Source organism: Panicum virgatum, chromosome 3N (assembly GCF_016808335.1).
Source record: "Panicum virgatum strain AP13 chromosome 3N, P.virgatum_v5, whole genome shotgun sequence".
NCBI classification, from domain to species: Eukaryota; Viridiplantae; Streptophyta; class Magnoliopsida; order Poales; family Poaceae; genus Panicum; species Panicum virgatum.
The window spans coordinates 20824234-20845432 of NC_053147.1; the positions used below are offsets into that span (position 1 = coordinate 20824234).

Here is a 21199-nt window from a genome sequence, read left to right on the forward strand (position 1 = left end):
CCTGCGTTATTGTGCTGTGTGTACTTCGGGATGCAATAATGGGAGCAGCGACAGCGTGCATTATTGTTCGCGGATCAGTCTTGCCAAAATTTGATATATCAAACCTCAAGAATAAACTACTCGCCGGCCAGTACCTTTTAGCAGTTTTCATGATTGTTCGCGGATCAGTTTCTGATCACAATTCAAAAAAAAAAAGAATGGGAGAGGGAGACCGGAATGAGGTTTGCATTTGTATATGATGTGTGAGGAATGAAGCCGCATTATTATTGGAGATCCCATCGATCAACACCTGTAATCTTTATATTAATCTAACAACATGCAGGGAGAGATGGACACATGTGTCGCTAGGGGACTCGCTGATCTCGTAGGACAGCGACGTCCGGATTCGCAGTTCACAAGGAAATCCTCCCTGCCAGCACCAGAAACGATTGATGGATGGGGATGCCACATTGCCACCCGGAAAATTTTGAAATACGAGTCACCCTAACTGAGGTGCCCGGAAAGAAAACGACGAGCCACCGTACCGTACGGGATATCGATCGACGTGTTTGTACTGGGTGCAGTGGCGCGATGCGGTTCTGTTCTGAAGTCTGAACGGAAGATGGGCACTTGGATTTCACTTCCTCAGCGATGACCCTTGTCCGCCGCTTTGGGGTGGGTTCGGGGTGTCCTGCCGTCGACTCGAGGAGACCGCATGCATGTCCAGCTGACGGGAAATCTAACCATGAACTTCCTTTCGCTGTGTCGTCGCCGTGCGAAGGGACTGTGACGGGCGGGGTCAGCCGATCGAGCTCGAATGGATCACGGACAGGCACGCCGGAAGTTTCTCAGCAGCTTCGCGCGTCTTGTTAGATCGCCACTAGCTAGCTGCTACAGCAGGCTGCTAGTGGTAGCCCCCCGCGTGCGTGGAGGCTGTGGAGCCTAGCGCGTGCACGAATCTATGGCGCCGCGCCGCGTCCGTCCGCGCGCGCGTCGCCGTCGCGCACATCGCGAGCGATCTCGCGCGAGTGGTGGTCAGCCTGGCTCGCTCGGCGCCCGCCCGCCCGGCGGCCGAGCAGGATAAGATTCCCGTTTGCGGCGGCGTGCGCCCGTCCGAGCTAGGCTCCGAGCCCGACCCTCTCCGCTGGTCGCGTCGCTTGCACCCAACCCCGGGCGTACATACGGCACGTGTTGTTCTCGTGTCGTGGTCCCCGCGTACGTGGCTGACACCGAGGATGCCACGTACGATCTCAGGCAGCCAGGCTGGCTTCCAGTTCCAGACAGCTGACAGCATATACAGAAACATTATTGTAGAAATCACGCACGCTGACGAGTAGTAAGCAGCTAGCTAGAAGCTAGCTCGCTCGCCCGGCGCGGCGGGCGGCCAGCCGTCAGCCGATGGCCGAGCCGCGGACGCAGACCCACTGCCCGTGGAACATCGCGGCGCAGGTGAGGTTCGGGTTGAGCATCATGAACTGCCCGGCGGTCAGCCCCGCGGCGCGCGCCACCGACGCGCACGTCTCGCCCGGCCTCACGACGTGGAGCCCGGTGCAGCGCACCCTGACGGCCGGCGGCAGCGGCGCTCGGGCGCGGCCCGTCGTCGTCGCCGCCGCCCCGCGGCTGATTCGTCGCCCGTCGTCGGCGCTGCCGGTGCCTGCTCCCGCTGCAGCCGCCGCCGGCTGGGCCGCGGCCACGACGAGGAGTACCGCCGCCACGACGGTTAGGTTGCTAATGGGTTGGGTTGAAATGGGTTTTTATGGGGTGAGTTTTGAAATGGAGTGTGTTTGGATGAGTTAAAATGGGTTGTATTAGTTAATGGGGTGGGTCGGGGTGGGTTCTATATAAATGCGGGTTGAGGCGGGTTGGGGTGGGGTTGAAATGGATACTTTTTATAAAATAGTATAACTATATATAAATATGGGTCCCACGTGAGAGCTGGACTCTGAAATTAAAACCACGTGTTTATATTAGAAAATTTTATCGAAATTGACTGAATTTTGTTGGAGATGACTTAGTACGACTGGCAGCTATTTTGTGCAAAGCAGTGTGGCTAGAACTACCTGTGGGCCCCACATAAAGAGCCGGACCCTGGAATTAAAACCTCGCGTTCACACTATAAAATTTTATCGAAATTGGCTGAAATTTATTAGAGATGACTCAATACGACTGGCAGTTACTCTGTGCAAAGCAGCGTGGCTAGAACTACACGTGGGCTCCACATCAAGAGCCGGACCCTAGAATTAAAATCTCGCGTTCACACTATAAAATTTTATCGAAATTGACTGAAATTTTTAGAGATGAGTCAATATGACTGACAAATACTTTGTGCAAAGTTGCGTGGCTAGACATATATGTGGTCCCCACATTAAATGTAGAATCACTTAATTCTTATGCATAGTAGAACCCATAGATTTTTATGAGTTACCCGCTTATAATGGGGCGGATTGGTTAGAGCTGAGAAATTAACTAACTGGGTTGGGTGGAGTTGGATATCTAAATATATTAATTTTAGGTGGGGTTAGGTATGATGCGGGTTCCAACCCATTATCAGGGCTAACGACGGCCCGGTGGTCTGCCGCCCTTGTTGCCATGTGCGCGACTGTGATGCAGCTTGCGCCGGCGTTGATCGCTCGAACCGCCTTTTGCGTGTGTCAATGTGCGCATGTATATATGTATATGGGTAGCCCAGAACGAGCAAAGGCAATGGCATCAGTTTGTGCTGTAACGTGCAGGCGTTACGTTATATCAAGGTGGAGCTAACGGTTTCGATCGATGGGAAATCGAGCTGAGGCGTCAATGGTGAGTACTAAATAGTAAACTGACGAGGTTCTTCGGGGAATGGTAAGAAACCGATCGACGAGGCACGAGTTACGCGGATGAGGCGGAGAGTAGTAACAACACTGAAGAAAACGTACTAGCCTGGGCAAAGAGAGCCCAACTCAGAGGCCTGCTACGAAGCCCAAACACGAGGATTTCGGCCCCCGGCAGAAAACCTGGAGCCCACTCCACGATAAAAGCTCAAAGCCGACCAACGACCTCGACGATCGGGAGGAGTTTACAGGGATTGGTTTGTGTCTATCTTTTCTTTCAAGGGACTCCTTGTAAAATTGGACTGTAATCATTAAGATTTTTACATGAAATACAAACCCGATTTCTTCAAAAAAGAGAGAAAAACTCCACCATAAAAGCTGAGGTTTGCGAGGTGCACGCGCGTATATTCGACGTGTCGCCGGCTCGCTCGGCGTATCAAGCCACACCTTAAATCCGGAACGAGTACTTTGCGCGCGTCTTTGGCGCGCTATTGTTGTGTGTTTATAACTTGAATTTTGATACTGTAGTGGAAATGTGCGTATCTGAACCAAATAGTAGGCGCATGTAGTAGGTAATATAATTCTATAATTAGGTACACTGAAGCACATAAAAGCATTATGTCTGATTACAGTTAGTGTTTGCAAAGTATTTAGTTCTGCAAATATGTAGGTACACAACATACGACTACCATATTAATGGTTTGGCATACATTAGTCTATATATAACGTCTCTATTTTTTAATTTTGATTGGCAAAATCAAAGTTCTGGCGCTGCCACTGGTTCGTCGAATTTCAGTTGCTAGGTAGTGTCCGGCGGTTAGCCCGCAAAAGCTGAAATTAAGCATTTATCTTATCAGTCAAGAAATTAAGAAGGAAATCATATGGGCGTTACTGCATAGTTTGCTAGTGTAAAGTAATATACCTGACTAAATGCTGGTCTTGTCATTTCTTAGGGCTCTTTGAGCTTCTAGAGGAACTGATCTTTTCTGCTGGTGACGTCAGTGCTCGTTGCACGTTGCTGGTGATTTATGGATTAGAATGTATCAGTAGTATAAAATGCAAAATTTTAATTGTTGATAATTATGGTTTTACTTCTCAGTGTTGATAAAGCAGTAAATTGATGAAGAGCAAGGTGTATAGTACCTTTGCCTGTTAGGATTTGTTTGCTGAGGTATCTCTTGGTCAGGAGTTGTTTCAGAATACGGTTCTTCTCCATCCTAGTAAATTAAAACAGGGAAGAAATTATTTTTTTGTTGCCAAAATCAGGTGTTAGAACAACTTAAATTTGATGGTCTTCTAATACAATCGTGTACATGCATACCTTTTCTTCATCTCTTTCTGAAATATGCAGTCTTTTCTTTGCTGACTTTACTTCAGTTGATAGTGTAGGATCACTGCTTAAAGTTTTATGTTCAGATTAATGCAATTTGTTAGTAACAGAAAATTTATATAATTTATATATAAATTGTGAAAACATGGAGAAAGTTCGGAACTTACATGATATTGGCATCTCCTTTGTTGTTTTTAGGAAGCTCTATGTTTTTCGGTGGAGTTTGCAGGAGGATCTGGTCTAGTGGTAGTATTTTGGTTGGAGTTTCATGGAGAGGATTTTGAGAACTACTAGGAGGAATGTATGATGGAGAAGTACTTGCACTAGGCTCGGCAGGTAACTGGGTATTTTCATTTAACAGTTGAGCTTGATTTGGACCGTGGAATGGTAGAGCACGTTGTTTCCCATAGTTGTGCAATATGCTGTTGACTTGGTAGGATTTCTTTGGTTTGCTGAAGCTAGACTCTGCCATTGCGACAGAGAAAGTGAATTTGGAAGATACAATGGCTGCAATATCAGGAGGAATATTGTCTCCATTTCTTATTGATCTCATCACAGTTTCAACTGGTTTGCCAACTATGGCTTGAGCAACAGCAGCAAAGGCAATCATCTCTGATTCTTCAGTTCCATCGGAAGCAAAAAATGGCAGCTTGTATCTAATTGAAATTGTATTTTAGTGTGAAAGCACTAAATATTTATGTGTTTAGATAGTAGCTATTAAAATAAGTAATAACATGTTGCTGTTCGAGAGGGAGAGGAAGTATTAGTGGTAATTGGCATGAAAAAGTATGCAGTAATATGTGTAAACTTACTTGTATGTGTACATGTCCAATATGTTGCATTTAGGACATATGTAAGATGAACCTTCTGGTAAGCATGACATTTTGCATAAGTTGCAAGCTGGATACCACCAATTTTGTGTTTCAACTAAACGGACAATTGTAACAGTGCAGTGGCATCCACTTGTCTGCATAAGAAATTGCTTGATATTAGATTTAGCTTTCAGTTTAAACAATAGAGTTCAGAGGTAAGTATTTCTTGCTGGAATTGTATATTAGAATATGTATTACCGGAAACTCGTAGGGGTCTATAGCTTCCATTTCCTGTAGCGTGAGGAAATCAGGTACAGGTGGAGGTTCTGGTTGACTCTGTTCAGCAATTGGGATGCCAACTCTTTTGATCTTGTAAGATTGTCCATGTGTTCTACAACAGTATAGTGTACAAACAAAATCTGAAGTAATTAATTATGGAACAATGTGATAAGTTGATATATATATGTGCAGGGAAACGAAAAGGTTTTTTTACCTGTTTAATAGAGTTGCTGCTTCTGGTATGTCAGGATTGATATACCAATGGCATGCAGAGTACCCGTTAACACAGAACTTTTTTGTAGTGATAATATTTTGAGCAATATCATTTAGTAATACAAATATTATGTTGACAAATAAGTTTATTAAATATTGTAGGATTGGTGAATGATATACCTTGAAAGTATTTCACAAGACATCCTGTGAATAGCACTATAGTTGGTCTGTCTTCCATATTTGGATTTTCAGGCAGACTAAATTGTGTTGCTTTTGAACCCCAAATTGCCATTTTTATCTCTTGGCCACTGTTCACAATATGTTATTTTGTGTTTTCTTTAATGTAGAACATGTATGAAATTAGCAATGCCATATATTGTGTTTGAGGAGTTGCTTACCATCCATCAGTCAATCTGATATCACGTCGTAAGGAAGGATTAGGCTGATTGGAGAAGGGAATCCACTCTGGTTCATTGATTTCTGTTATAATGCCAAGGATATCTGCCAATAGAAAACCAGTTACAATTAGAGTTGGAATATAAATGTATCTTATAAAGTAGAGCAGATAATTTAGTATAGACACTAACCATGGAATTTTTTGTGTGTCATTGATGAATTCTGGGAGTTTTTCAAAAGGAGTGAGGTTGTAGATATACTTAGGCTCAGTTATTTGCTCGGTTGCAGCACTAATTTTGGTATGACAGGTGAATTCTAGCATATAGGGACCTGGGACTGATTTGAATTTTTTTTTTTGCATTGCAAACTTTGAAGCGAGCTATGACATAGGTTCTGTCCACTTGTATCATAGGTCCAAGCTTCTCTGCTTTTTTTGTGGGTATCTCAGCGTACATGGTGTTTCCCTGTAAGTAGGGGAAAAAATATAGTGGCATTAGTTCTTGTGCTTGTGTAAAATTTGAGCTTATTATTAATGATTTTTCAAGAAATTTTCTTTTTCTCTTGATACTGGTTTTCTTTTTTTTTTAAGTTGATGAAGATATCATAGAACAAAGCTATTAACATATGAGTGGCTGGTTTACCTGGTTGTCGACAAGAACCATATCAATGTGTTGTAATGGGCCATTTTCATTGCTTCCATGGAATTCCCATTTTCTACAGACACGTACGTGGATTGTCTTGTGCCAGTCTCTGGGTTGTAAAGTTGAAAGTGGACTGAAAACCATCTTGATCCGTAAAAGAGAGAGAAAATTGTAACTGTGAGAATAGTTTAGATATTGTATCATGTATATATGTTTTTTGGTCTCCTGTAAATGCACAGTTTGAAATGAAAGAACTGCGATAGGTTCATAAATGTGGATATGTGTGTAATTACCTAGTTGATATTGTGGCAAAAGGAGGTTAGTACATATATAAATTTGGCATTCATATCGCTGAGTAGTTTGTTTGGCAATTCATTGCCGCTAATACTTCACGGTAGACAATATTTTTGGTTGTGTCACAATAATTTCCATTATCATCTTCAATAAGAATTTTCAATCCTTTCTTAGATGTAACTCTGGAGATTGCTACATAGAGCTGTCCATGAGTGAAAACTGGTGTTTTTAGATATATTCCAACCGTGGCTAATGTCTGACCTTGACTTTTATTTATGGTCATCGCATAACATACTCTTATTGGGAATTGCCTTCGTTCAAGAACAAATGGTAATTTATGATTTTTTAGTGTCAGCCGTATCCTAGGGATGAGAACACTATGGCCAGCGAATGAGCCGCTCATAATTGTAGCTTGTAGAACCATATCACCCAGAGTTGTTACTATTAGTCTTGTGCCATTGCATAAGCTAATTGATTGATTTAGATTGCGCAGAAGTATGATTGGGATGCCCACCTTTAGATTGAGTTCATGAGTTGGAAAGTTAGAACCATTTAATGAGTTAAGGAGCTCAATTGGATATAAGATATCATACGATTCATGGCTGTCTGGTGCTTTGACAACCTTATCACAACTTAAATACTGTTTGCTTTCCGCAGGAAGAAGTGAGACTATATATGTGTTAATTTCATCAACTGTGTCATTTTTGGGGCATAGTATTGCTTTGGTCTTTAAATAATCAACATTTTTATATTGATTTGGCAGGTCATTATACACAGAATCAACTATAGCAGGAATGGGCTCAGTGTAATCCTTTATAAGAAATTCCTGTGGTATTGGCACTAGCATTTCATCTGGAGTATCAGTTGGAAGTTGTGATGGAACATTTCCTTCTCCAATAGATAGTACCCATTCACTGAAATCAGATAATTCTTTTTGTGATTCAGCATCTGAATTTGTTGCTTGTAGCCTCATATTTTTGTGCAATGTAAGAATAGTGATCGAAGACCATAATTGAGAGTTGATGATAGCAGCATCTATGATTTGGTTTTTCGTTCCATTTTCTATAATTGGTAGTATTTGTCGTGGATCACCACCTAGGACAACAACTTTACCACCGAAGGGAATGTTACAGAGTTCAGGATTGGTAACAGATAATAGGTCTCGAAGTGTTCTATCAAGTGTTTCCAAGGCTCTTCTATGTGTCATAAGAACTTCATCCCATATTATGAGTGATGTTTGTTGAATAAGCTCTGCCAACATAGTTCCTCGTTTGATATCACAGACAGTGTCATCATCTAAGTCACATGGTATTTTGAATCTGGAGTGGGTTGTACGGCCACCAGGAAGAAGCAATGATGCAACACCAGAAGATGCAACAGTTAGTACTATTTTCTGATTACCTCGTAGATAAGTAACAATAGTGTTCCATAGATAAGTTTTTCCAGTCCCACCATATCCAGATACAAAGTAGAAGGCAGGTCTGCTTTCATAAACAGCAGATGTAATTGTTTTGAAGGCGTACAACTGTTCGTCATTTAGGCTTGATATCATATCTTCAGATTTTATTAATAGATCAGCAGCATCATAACTTAACTCTTCTTCGATTAGACGATTGCCCCGAGAAACAGAAGATGGATTATTTCTTGTGGGGATGTTGTGGTCTCGTATGTTTTCGCCGCTACGGGCGAAAAGTATTGTTAAGTCATCAAGAAGGAAATCTCTTAGTGTGGAATCTGGTATTGTGTATGATTTATTGTTGATGATTTCTCTAAGTTGGTATTGAATATTATCAGCCATTAGCCTCCAAACTTTTTCGAAGAAGGCAAATTCATTTGCAACTTCACAGTAAAGAAGCATTGTGACAAAAAGCTGTCTAAGTTGGGCTGATGTGGCCCATGCTGCACATTCATCAAAAGCATGATACCATTCTTGATCATTACCAAGTAAACCTCTAGCATTGCAAGCTGCTCTAAAAGTAGGATAAGTTATTCCATTGTATGTTCTGATATCTTCATAGCTTTGAGCACCTTTGACAGTCATAAGTAGAATTCTAAGATAATATCTTTCACCAATGGAGGGATGTACATAATAAAGTCTGCTTATTTTGCCTTTCGATGATTGTCTAGGCTCCCAAGTTCTTGTTTGTAAATCCCAATGCCATTTTGAAGGGAATTCAAGATATGTTAAAGTTCTTGCTATTTCATATGCTCTGTTGGCTGCGAACCATTCAGTAAGCATAGTTCTTTTCAAGAAGTCATTTGAAGCAATTTGAGCCATGTTAGCATTTATGTGGTAAAGAATATTATTCTCATCTGGTAGATGTACTGGTAGTCTTTCCACTGCAGGATAATGACGATGAATATCGAAACCATATATTCGCCAACATGCATCTTGTTCACATATGTAACGGCAATCAAGATATTCTTTTACTTCATTTCTTGTCTTTGTGTTTTCATCTTCAGGTACATCTTCTCCATTCCGAAGGCGTTGGAAGTAAGCTTTGCTACAATCTTGTCCCTTAGTGACATACTTGAATAAATATTTGATGAATATTCCTTTGTTGCACCATTCAACATTAATATGCGCTTGAAATTTCTTAAGTAAATACATATTGTAAGGTACAACCCATTGGTTAGATAATTTGTGTGGCCCTTTTTGCACAAAGCGACCATTATCAAGCCTTTTGTATGTTGCAAATCCATTTGGATCAATTGATGTTTCAGTCTGAAATGGCTTGGGATAACCTTTTGAGCATTTCCCATTTTTCATGCATGGGGCATTAGGATTGAGAGGTCCACAAGGTCCATGAATCATATGTTCTGCTACAAGAGCATATCCTAAGGGATCTTCATTTGGATAAGGAATCTCAGCACTTATAAATCGGTCGATTAAAGATGGTGTTGGATTAGTGGTGTCCTCCACTAACCAGAATATAAGATGAGCATGAGGCAATCCACGTTTCTGGAATTCAATTGTATGCAGAGCTGTCATAGTTTATTTTTGTATAAGTTAGTAAGGATCAGGAATTCATACAGATGTTGGCCATGTATAGTTAAGTTGTAGCTTATTGTGAATGAATATTAGTAAGTGTGGAAGAATATTTAAACGTACCTGCTGCTACAGGACCAAATATTCTTCCACTGCGAATATCATCAAGCATTTCTTCTAGTTTCATATTATATACTCGAACAATTATGTCAGCTCTATCTGATGGCTTTTGACCAGGTTCTAGAATCCCCAAGCTTATTTCATTCCAATTTATATTGCATGTAAATGTAACGAAGAAGTCTGGGGGACCAAAAACTCGGCAGATTGCGACACCATCATGATAGTTTTGTATCATATAGCGACGGCCACCAGTATGTGAGGCTGGCAGTATAGTTAGCTTACCCATCTCGCTGCCATCAATACAACCACGGCCAACAGCATCTGCTATGCCTTGGAGATTTTCCATCCTAAATTTATCTTGGTTTTGCAATATGTACCAAAGTCTATTTTCATCTATGGCAGCTCTAGCATCAACCTTAGCTTGGCTGGAAAGAAGTCCGTAGCATAAAAAAGGATTTGGCTGTCCCTTTCTATAATGGAATTGATATCTATAATAATCTTGCATTGTCATGGTACATCTTTTTTTGCGCCTTCCAGATTCAGTAATGCTATATAAAACTCCAACTTGAAAGCCTCTTTCCCCAAATGGAAATAAAAGTGGGTATTGCAGTGCCATGTAAGCTGGGTGCAAACTTGAAATCTGGTGTAGATTACTAGATTTAGACTATATTATTATATCTCTTTTGAAATTATCAAGAGAGAAATCGCCGACAACAAGCATAGCCAGTTCATCTGTACTTGGCAAGTTATATTGAATAGGATCACCTTCAGCAGCACCAACAATTCTAATAATGAATTCCTCATTTTCATGATCTTTTAATCTATCTCGAGCAGCTCTAAATTGCTTTGCAAATGGATTATGTTCATCAAGCATTTTTATCAAACTCTCAATTATTGAAGGGTCAAGAGATTCTGAACTTCATTGGAAGTGTCATATATATAGAGCTGAAGGAATTTTGGTGGAGACCCATCACAAGGCAACAAAGAACCAATACGATGATGAACTTGGCCATGTATTTTGAATATAGGTGGACCGCGACTATCATTAACAGATCTGTCTATATTTGCTCCCATTGATGTGAAAGCAAATAAACAGTTGTATTGACGGATATTGCGCATAAATTTGGTGCTTCTGGAATCACCATCAAATCTTGCTAGTGAAGCCAAAGGTTCAGGACGTTCACGTGGTCGTGCTATTTTTATTTTTCCGCATTTACAGCAAGAGTTATAAGTCATTCTATTTTGCCGACGCGAAGAATCTGATTTAATCCGTTCTTCGTACCAGAATATGGCATGGCAATGTTTGCATGTATAATCAGGAGATCCCAAATAAGACCTTTCAGGATAGGATGCTATTTTTATTTTTTTCGTAAAGAACATGAGGATATCATTATTGTATCCAGTTTAGATTGAAGGCCAAAAGTAGTCAGAAAACAAATATGGTTAGTTGCTAAAATTAGCTTTTGCTAAAGAAATCGATGGGAGATTAGGTAGAAAAGTATCTAATACCTTTCAGTGCATTGATGTATTCTTGTGTGAAATATCCACATTTCCGAGATAGATTGTGTTCAGATGTAGGATCTAGTGGTAGGCAAAGCGTAAGTATGATCAATAATGGTGAATATAATTATATGTCCGATAAAGAAAGTGTGCAACCAATACCTGTTGTAGCAGCACGTTTCTGTTTTAAGATTTTAATCCTTTTGGCACGGCGTTCAGATGGTGTTGATATAACAGGATCATAAGAACCTGTGTCGGCAAGTGTTCGTGGTCGTTTTGAGGAACATCCACGATCATTTGGGTTTTTAGTACATGAATTCTTTGGCGTGGGCATTATTCGAATATTTCTGAAGTTATATTTTTTTAATTTGTAGTCTCTAACTCTTGTGGAGTATATAAACTGTAAGTGGTGGAAGCACATAAGTAGTTATTAGTTTTTTTGTTAGGACTGGCATATAGTGGCTATGTCTCATTAGTAACATTTGGAATGTTATAATTGACAGTACAAAGTACTTAGATGGTAGTAATATATGTTTTTAAAATAGACTATGTAAACATGTATTTAGGAGAAAGAAGCTATTATGAATGTAAAAGAAGAGGAAAAGTAAATAGTAGTATAAAAAGGAAATATGAATTAGAGGTGGAAAAAATACAAAACTGGAGGGGAGAATATTTAAAACTCCTCTCATCCAATTACACATTACATAGTATTGGGGAATCAGAAATTAAATAGATACATCATACACATTAAAGAGAGGGGAAAAATACAAAAGGGTAGATAGGTCTATGGCTATCTTTAGTGTGCAATAGCTTTAGTGTAAATAATTCAGAAAATAGCAATCTAGCTGTGGTTGTCTCTGTAGTGTGGTTCTGTACTAATTTTGGGCAAATGATTCACTTTTAGTGGAGAATTATATGCCATGAATTCAGATTGATGTTCTATGTTCACTTCCCTATAGATAAGCATGCCAGCGCAATAATAGTTTGTTATTTTTAAATTGAAAAAGATCTGCAAGAATGACACTGCTTTTAGGCATGCTTTTGCATATGCTAAGGAGGGTTCGGAAACTACAGGTTCCCAGAAAAAAAATTCACGGCGTGGGCCTATTAGTTCTCTCTGTGGCAGTTCCAATTTGACACCACATAGGACTGTCTGATCACTTGCTATCTCAGTGATGAGGGACACATATTGCAGGTGGCATTCCGAGGCCGCAGCATGAAGCAAGGCTATCGGAGAAGTTTCCTTTATGATCATGGTGTGCTTGATACAATGTGGCAGTGCTGCTTCCTGGGGCTTTTTTACAAAGAGGAAAAAATAAAAGAAAAGAGGGAAAAAGGTACAATAAACGAAATCAAATAAAATAAAAGCACAGGGAAAAAGGTAGTTAGATAAGATAATTACTGAAAATGTTGGTTAACGTAATATTAGTAGTAAGAAGTGTCATTATTTAGCCAAGGTACAGTAAGGAGGAGTGAGGAAAGGGATAAGAGTTAGAGACACATACTGGTCTCTCTAGTATAGTAGACAATAGTATTTTTTAGTTATTTAATATGAGACAACATGCCTGATATAATAGCCAGTCCGGGGTACATATATATAGTATTTACCAATACAATGGTCAACTTGGTAGTTTAGTTAGGGAATAGTGAAGATGTAGCAGTAGGCAGTTTGGTTTGTTCGAGGAGTGGTAATATACCGATATGTATTAACTTGCTATATCTTAGAGGATAATTTATCGAAGCATGAATGAATGGCAAGTTCAATGAATATTAAAACGGAGAAGAAAGTGTGGTGTTATTGAATAATTACCAGCAATGTTTTAGGTGCTCCGTTGAAGTCACAAGGGTTCCAGTGTACTCCCTAGTGAAGCGTAGATCTGTAAACAAATTCAATATTTATGAGGAGCAACATCTAGGCGAAAACAGTATGATGCAAATCGAAACAGAGAGACATTATGTTGGTAACTAAAATTAGAAGAGTAATATTTCTTTTCCCCTAAAAATTTGTAGGACGGACCTCCTTGTTTAAGCAGCTGGTGTTTGTCAGGTTTTAAGCAGTTCTGAACAAATGTGTAGTGAGGTCAACAACCTGTGAACCAGAAGCACACTTGGAAGCATCAGTACTGAGTAGGTAGTGCATTATCTTATAGCAGCTCGCATTAGGTCTGTTTGTTTGTGTAAACAGTGAATGAGGAATAGAACTCAGGGTACTTAGGTTAAATCTGGGCGGATTCACAAACAGGAAACACATTATCTTATAGCAGCTAGCATTAGGTTTGTTTGTTTGTGTAAACAGTGAATGAGGAATAGAACTCAGGGTACTTAGGTTAAATCTGGGCGGATTCACAAACAGGAAACGTACCTATGAACAGGTAGCACACACGGGGAAGCAACAGGCGCAGATGGCAGTCATTGGAGTGACATTCGCGGATCCGGATCTGAATGAGCCAAACAAAGTTTAAGAAAGCTTTGTAGAAGTGCCTATACGGAAAGCAACACAAATTGCTCTGGATAGATTGGCGCAGCTGTAGTGTGAGGACATACCTTACGGATGGAACTGAATATGCGACTTAGACAATGGGGATCCGCTTGCTAGGGATGGGGATGCGCCGTGTTGGAGCTCGATCAGAGGGAGAGCGTGGTGCAGCGACAGCAGCTTGATCGATAGGGAAGCAGGGTGTTGAGTGCAGGAAGAAATTGTGGGAGGAAGAGGGAGGAAGAGGGAGCCGAAACGATAAGGTCAAGGGAGTCACGGGCGGCGCCTGTGAAGCCGAGAAAGTTCCATCCAATCCAAGTGTGACACGTCGCGGGCCAGTAGTTGTGGGGAAAGCGCAGCGTTGCCTGACGTAAGATGGTAATCGTACGGTGTATGTATTTTTTGATGTCGTGGACACTCTCCCTGCGGGCCGAGCGGTGCACAATTGATATATAAAAATGTGATGATCTCGGCCAGGGCCGCGACGCGGTGGCGCCGGTGGTGTGCGCCCGCCGCTAGGGGTTCCCGTCTCCCTGGCCGGGACGGGGACGGTTTCTTCTTCCGGGAAAGGATCTCCTGCACCACTCACTGTGCCAAGGTATCAGCTGCCCTGCCCGCATGGCAGTTACAATCGCCGCGATCGACACCGATCCGCGCCATTGACGCTGAGCAGACGGGAGATATGATCATATCAGTATCACAATTTCATTTGTTATAAAAAAAAGAACCTGCCGGTGCTCGATTTATCGACGCGACCTTTTCCGGTTCAGCAGTCAAGTTGTGATCTCTGATTCTCTCCCTTCACTGCGCCTCCGATTCCAACCAACCCCGGTCAGTCAATGCTGCGCTGTCGCCTACCCGCCTCCCTCTCCAATCCGCCTGCTTCGAAATTCAAAAATCTGTTTCTTTCTCCAAGACCGTCACTGACCAAGCACGAAGGTGAACGTTGCACATTGCAACCGCAAGTTCGCAAACAGACGCATTGCTTTTGCGTTGCCACGGGCACGGGACTTTGCCGGCGCCTCCCGTCCCAGGACAGGAGCAGCCTTTTCCTCTCTTTTCGCGCGGCAGAGGAGACCGGGCCGCAGGCCGGCCGGTGCGCTGCGCTGATGACCAAGCAGCATCTGCATGCATGGATCCCCGATCCCCAGTTGCCCGGTGCCGAGGCGCCGACGGGCGCGCGTCACGTACGGCCACTGACCAACGCGTGCACCGCGCGGCACCGGCACGCACCTGCGGCCGCGTGCTAGCCCGGCCACAGCCACCGTGCAGCCTCGGCACGGCGCGCAGGGCAGGGCATGGGTGGGGAGAGGGACAGGGAGGGAACGGCCACTCCAGGGCGCCGCGCGCGGGGCAAGTATTGATGGGCGCCGCGCCGCGGATCCCAGTCGAGATGCGCCCGATCTTCTCGAGTACTACTACTACCTGTATCCACGCTGATCTGTGCGTGATCCTGTGGCCAGTGTCCCAGCAGGCAGCACCGGCATCGTTTTCTCCATCGGGGCCTCCTGCGCCCGGCCTAAAGCCGGGCCTGCCCCCTCCCCGTTTCAGCACGGTCATAGGTGCCCTGCTTCTGGCTAGCTCGTGGATGTGGTCCTCCACTCCACTCCTCCTCCAGGGAGGTTGCCAATGGCGAGCCAAGCCAAGCCAAGCCTGCAACTGACCGATGCCTGATCGCAGCAGGGGCCAGGGAGGCTGGCCCGGCCGGCTGGCGAAATCTGTGGCAGTGCCAGTGGCAGTTCAAGCCAGTGCAGTGCTTTGCTTTAACCATCTGGTGGCGCTGGCAGGAGGTTCTCCTTTTGGGGGGCGGCTAGCCGGCTACCGTTTGCTTTTCCAAGCCCGGGCAGTGCAGGCGGGGCTCTAGGGGAGGAGGAAAAGCCGAGCTGTGTGCCTGTGTGGCCTGCCTGCCCTAACGTGAGGTGCACTAGGGCTTGCAAAGTGGCCTGCCCTTTGCTCTGCCTCTGCTTGCCCTCCTCCTTCCAGTCACCACTCACCGTTCACATTCACCTCTGCTTGCCCTCCTCCTTCCTGTCACCACCACTCACCGTTCACATTCACCGCGCCCTAGGGCTTGCGAAGTGGACGTTAGCTTCTCAGGCCGGCCGCCGTTGATCCTGAGAGATAACTCCGCCCCGTAGCCGTAGCACCAAACGAATCTAGGTTAGGTCATGCGGCATGCTTGAGCTTGCCTGCAAGCTAGCTACCTAGTGCCATCGCCATGCCTCTTCCTGGTCTTCCGGCATGGATCTACCGTGTTTCTTTGATCCTGTCGTGAATCTGCTGTCTGCATTACATCTGCGCAGACCAAATTAAGATCCCAGCTCCTCAAATGCTATGGTATGGTGCCAGACAAGAAGATGAAGCAGGCAAGCAGGTGTGGCATCCGTTGAGACCATGACCCAACCTGATTACTCTTGCAACTTATTGCAAGATACTACGCGTCTATGCCTGCAAGATTGGATGGTGTCTTGGACGCCTGCTGCCTGGGTGGCCCCACGCAGAAAGGAGATGCTGAGTGCGGGGGCATCTTTGTACTGAGTCAGTACTGACTACTGATCGAGGACGAAGGCTGCTGCAAGGTTATGACTCGTTTCTCTCTCTTGATGAATCTTTGCAACAAAAAAAAAAGATGTTCCATGTAGACCCAATCATTCTCTGCAGGGTAGGATCCAGATGAGCAGACGATCAAGTACACTTTGTGCATGGCTGCAAATGGGAACAAGGCATCAAGCAGTCACTGGAACAGATCGATATCCTCGCCTCTTGAATGAGCATCAGCTGCTGATCAGCATGATCGATCCTTTTGAATGAGCATCAGCTGCTGCAGTGATTGGTCACGGCAACCTTCTTGCCATCGGTCCCTTTTCACTAGTACCTGGAACCCCCACAAAAAAAATGAAGAAGGAAATGGACTCCAAGAAAACAAGCAATACAGAAATGGACTCCAAGAAAACTGCCATAATCTTCTTTCCATCGGGTCCTTTTTTTCACTAGTAACCAGTACATCTCAATCTTTTAGAGCAGCATCTAATCTAGAGAACACAGGACGGTTTGATCCTGTGATGCGACCTACCAGATACTCTCCGGAGACGCGTGATCCATGCCATGATGTCCCATCGAAAATCTGGTGGTGTGTGTGCATGCATGCCCTGAACCTTCTGCACCCGGCTCGTGATCTGCTGCAGCACTGCGGCGTGGTGCAGTGCAGCCGGGCCGGGACACGATGATGAGCGCAATATGCAAGCGTCACTGCCGCCCCCCATCTATAGCTTCAGGTCAAAGATACTGCAGCTATGGATCCATGGATGCTGTTGTGCACGTTGGCATGCTGCTGTTTTGTTACCCCTCTAGTGTGTGTGCCTGTACTGTGTGTGTTTACTCTGGTGAAAGTCGAAGCTTTGGGTGAAGCGAATTACTGCGGGATCACGGAAGGGTCGTACACATAACACATGTACGTGGGGGTCGAAGCTAGAACAAAATACCATCAGGATCAGCTGAATTCTTTTTGAAGTTTAACCGGGATCCAACATGGTGAAAAACTGCTGGGTACAAACGGGTCTCGCAAAAGTCATCTGGGTCGGCTGACCTCTACGCCACCACGCAGCTTGGCACTGCTTTGTGACAAAGGTGAGGTGCAGATGGACGGCTAGGATTGGATCCAGTAAATGACAAATGCGGCCAGAGTGCATGACGCATCAGACGGGGACGGGAGCGTACGAAATCTTAGGGCCCACTTGCCAGGCTTGTCCATGGCATACGTATAGGTACTGGTGCCGGATACGTATACTGCGTGAAATTTGTGTACCCTCTGTCCTGAAATGTGCTCCTTCCGTCCCGCAAAGACTGCTTATTTAGCCTTCGAATTTGTCTCACAAAGACTGTTTGCTAAGATTGTAGTAAAGTCCATCTAATCAAAACAATATCAAGTACCAAGAAATAAGTACATTGAGAAGGGTATAGAGTCAATCAAATGCTTAAGTAGATATTACTTTTCTGGTTCCAATGCATTTGCATTTATTGAGGATCTAGGAAACCTAATAAATAAGGCGGTCTTCAATCACAACCACTATAATTAATTAGGGGCAACATGGTCATTTTCCACTACTAGTAATATGTCTGAAATTTTCTAAACGAACAGTCTTTGTGGGACGAAGAAAGTAGAATATTCTGGAGTTTTTAGGATAGATTATGACTGTGTATAAAAATACTCTTCTATCCCTATTTATTAAGCATTGGGACTCTATTTGAGTCACTAATATATGTGCTAATTAAAGTAGCATGTCTTTTTTCATACAACTCCCGCACATGCACCACCCCCTATATGGTTGCATCATTGCATGCACGTCTTTCTTTTGGAAAATCTCCAAAAACAAAGCACAATTAAGATGGTTGAGTCACTCTCAATCTAGAATATCTTATATTTGTGGACAACATTTGAATCCTAAATGTCCTACATTTCAGGACAGAGGGAGTAGACCGTATAATGTATGTGTATGCTGCAAGTACATGTTAGATCACTTTCAGTGGGAGTTTCATGAGCTTAGATACTAGACTGGGAACTAAGTAACTGTAACAGATGAGTTTCATGGTGATGAAACACTTCTCACATCCCATGAAACACTATCCTTCTCTCTCTTTACTGTGTCAGCAAAATTGATGATACTTAATGGCCTTAGACATTTTTTATACACTATTGGAGTTTGTGTTTAGTTGGTGAAAAAGTTTGGATTTTGGTACTTAGCATATTTCGCTGTTACTTGACAAATAATATCCAACTATGGACTAATTAGGTTTAAAAGATTCATCTTGTTCTAATCAGTTGGACTATGTAATCAGTTATTTTTTTTAACTGCTTTTAATATTTCATGCATATTTTCGAAAATTCGATGTTACAGTATTGTTGCAAATTTTTTTGAAAACTAAACAGGGCATCTCCGGGAGGATGCTACGCGCGGCCCCATCTGACAGAGGAGCAAGACCACCTGTCTCCCCTTTTTGACTTCTTCCTGCTGCTATAAAGCGCAGCACCCCCCAGTCTTGCCACGAGCCCACGACACGCACCACGGCCGCCGCGCGGCCCGCGCCGCGCCCACGCAACTAGCGCACAAACAAAACCCATCCTCGCCTTCCTCCCTCCATGGCGACCAAGCCCTACTTCCTCTGGGGGGACACCCACGCCGCCTCCGCCTCAGACTCCGACGCCGCCGCGGTCTACGCCTCGCGCGCTCCGGAGACGGCGGCGCTGCTGGCTGCTGCGACGGCGGCGGGGGACACGGCCGCGGTCGCGCCGGAGCTAGGCGCTGTGTCGGTGGCGCGGCCGCGGATGATGCGGCGGAACCCGTCCGCGTCCGGGAAGCAGCAGCAGCAGCCGCAGCAGGCGGGCGGCGGCGGGGCCAAGAAGCCGCCGCAGCGCGGGCTCGGCGTCGCGGAGCTCGAGCGGCTCCGCTGCGGGGGCGACCCGCTCCGCGAGCTGCTCGTGGACGCCGCCGGCGCGAAGGGACACCCGCTGCTCCAGTACCACCACCTGCAGGTGCCGCCCCCGGCGTTCGACTCCGCCGCTGGCGGGCGCTACTGCTCGCAGCTGCTGGCCCCGCCGCCAGGCCCCCCTCCCGTCTGCTTCCTCCACACGCCGTCGGCGGAGCAGCAGTACTTCAGGGACCGGTGGGGCCGCATGGGGGGCTTCCCCCCGGCGGGAAATGGCTCCGGCTGTGGCTCCGACCACCAGCCCCAGCTGCTGCCGCCGGCGCCAGAGCACCCTTCAAGCCAAAACACCATCTGGCGTCCTGTTGCGTCCTCCCCCTCCTCCTCCTGCCTCCACACCGGCCACCGCTGCGACATCTGCTGCAGGGTAAGCTGCTAATCTTCCGAATCCCCCCTGATCATGCCTTCATGACATCCCTTATCTTGAGTTCGTGACTACTGACTAGTACTAATCTGCTGATCTCCCTTGTCGTGCATCTGCGATTCTTGACGTTTCCACAGAGGATGAGGGCGTTGGCAGAGAGAGAAGCGCTGGCACCGACGCCTCCTCCCGCGTCTCCAAACACCGCCGGCTCTAACACCGTCACCGACGCCACGCCAGACTACTCCATCTACGATCTCGCCGCGGCCATGGCCGCCGGTCGCCAGGTAACAGCATCTATGCATCAACAATGCAATTGCTCGTTCATTAGTCCACTCATCTGCCCGTGCGCGCACAAATGCTGTCTTTTTGCCTGCTTGTGAAAGCTTCACTCATTTGCGATGTACCGCGCAGGGAGACACGTTCTTGGCCCTGGAAAGGAAGGGCGGAGCGCCCGCAGCGGCCGAGGCGCCGGCGAAGAAGGAGGTGCGGGAGATCGAGTTCTTCCCGGCGGCGAGCGCGCACCACACAGGCAGCGGCGGCGGGGGCGGCAGCTGGGCATCCGTCCGCGGCGACTCGGAGCTCGCGGCGCCCTTCGCCTCCCCGTACGGCGCCGGCGGCGGCGGCCGCACCGCACCGCAGCTCGACCTGTCTCTGAGGCTGTAGGGGCGTCGATCGATCGCTGTACCTGCTCGGCGGCGTAGGGTTTTTGCTTCTGTTGTTGCTTCAATCGGTCGTCGCGTGCTAAGCTATAATACTAGTAGTAGGAGCTCGACCCCGTATTTGCATGACCGGCTACTCTACTACTACTAGGAAGTAGTAGGAGCTCGACCTGTCTTTGTGGCGTAGCGGTTTATAATGACATCATTTGAAGCCCATCTAACCTTTTAGATCATGTATTGGGCCTATTATGTGGCTGATCAGCTTCGAGGTTCCGATTTAATCATTTGTAATAGCCTAGTATACTATTATGAGGGGCACTAAGCTAGCCCCCTTCTAGAGAACTCATTATTGTTTTGAGAGCCAGTGATGGAGAGCTAGGGTTACAGAGAGGTGAGTGCTTTTGATCCACGAAACCCAGAGAGATTTGCATACTTCCCTAATTTATTGAGCATCTCCAAGAGTCTAGCTAAAACTTCTAGCTAAATAAAGAGATAAAAGACTAGGTAAAAAAAAATAAAAAGCTTATCAAAGAGCAGGGAACCAACAGCTTGTGTAAATCCACTCTCCAAATCACCTCAACCGTCGTTCTCCAACCATTTGTTTCCACCATGAGCACTCAGCTCTCGCCGCCGAAGTGCCCGCCGTCGACGCACTAGAGCAGCACGCCCTCTTCTTGCTCAGCAGACCCCGCACCTCCACAACTCCCCATCCCCTTCTCTTCCACGGAAGATCTACCCAGGATCTCATCCCCCATCGTTGTACCTCACGATTGCAGATCTCAAGTGGCGAGCGCGACGGCGCGGGACCGGCAAGTGCAGCAGGGCACAACAGGATTTGGCCGATGGCGCGAGGGCA

At 45.3% G+C, this 21199-nt stretch overlaps 3 protein-coding genes across 4 annotated transcripts; 1 reads left to right on the plus strand and 2 right to left on the minus strand.

Annotated features, from left to right (window-relative positions):
• Positions 1-1350: 1350 nt before the first annotated feature.
• On the minus strand, positions 1351-2570 carry LOC120667646 (lysM domain-containing protein ARB_05157-like). The gene is made up of 2 exons (XM_039947681.1): positions 2521-2570; positions 1351-1707 (listed from the first exon to the last, which is right to left on the minus strand). The coding sequence occupies exons 1-2, from the start codon at positions 2568-2570 to the stop codon at positions 1371-1373; spliced, it is 387 nt and encodes a 128-aa protein (XP_039803615.1). The 3' UTR covers positions 1351-1370.
• Positions 2571-3370: 800 nt separating this feature from the next.
• Positions 3371-14095, minus strand: LOC120665009 (replication protein A 70 kDa DNA-binding subunit-like). 2 transcript variants are annotated; one of them, XM_039944423.1, is made up of 14 exons: positions 13908-14095; positions 13726-13801; positions 13381-13452; positions 13174-13240; positions 5822-5924; positions 5604-5731; positions 5425-5506; positions 5190-5322; positions 4932-5086; positions 4287-4775; positions 4111-4183; positions 3933-4006; positions 3712-3807; positions 3371-3620 (listed from the first exon to the last, which is right to left on the minus strand). In XM_039944423.1, exons 6-13 carry the CDS (start codon positions 5713-5715, stop codon positions 3732-3734), a joined length of 1194 nt encoding a protein of 397 aa, XP_039800357.1. In that variant the 5' UTR covers positions 5716-5731; positions 5822-5924; positions 13174-13240; positions 13381-13452; positions 13726-13801; positions 13908-14095; the 3' UTR covers positions 3371-3620; positions 3712-3731. The 2 variants fall into 2 exon arrangements, with proteins under 2 accessions (XP_039800357.1, XP_039800356.1); XM_039944422.1 differs by lacking the exons at positions 13174-13240; positions 13381-13452; positions 13726-13801; positions 13908-14095 and adding exons at positions 6011-6283; positions 6461-6610.
• A 4796-nt stretch (positions 14096-18891) lies between these two features.
• Positions 18892-20545, plus strand: LOC120667460. The gene is made up of 2 exons (XM_039947526.1): positions 18892-19687; positions 19822-20545. Exons 1-2 carry the CDS (start codon positions 18977-18979, stop codon positions 20062-20064), a joined length of 954 nt encoding a protein of 317 aa, XP_039803460.1. The 5' UTR covers positions 18892-18976; the 3' UTR covers positions 20065-20545.
• Positions 20546-21199: the final 654 nt, after the last annotated feature.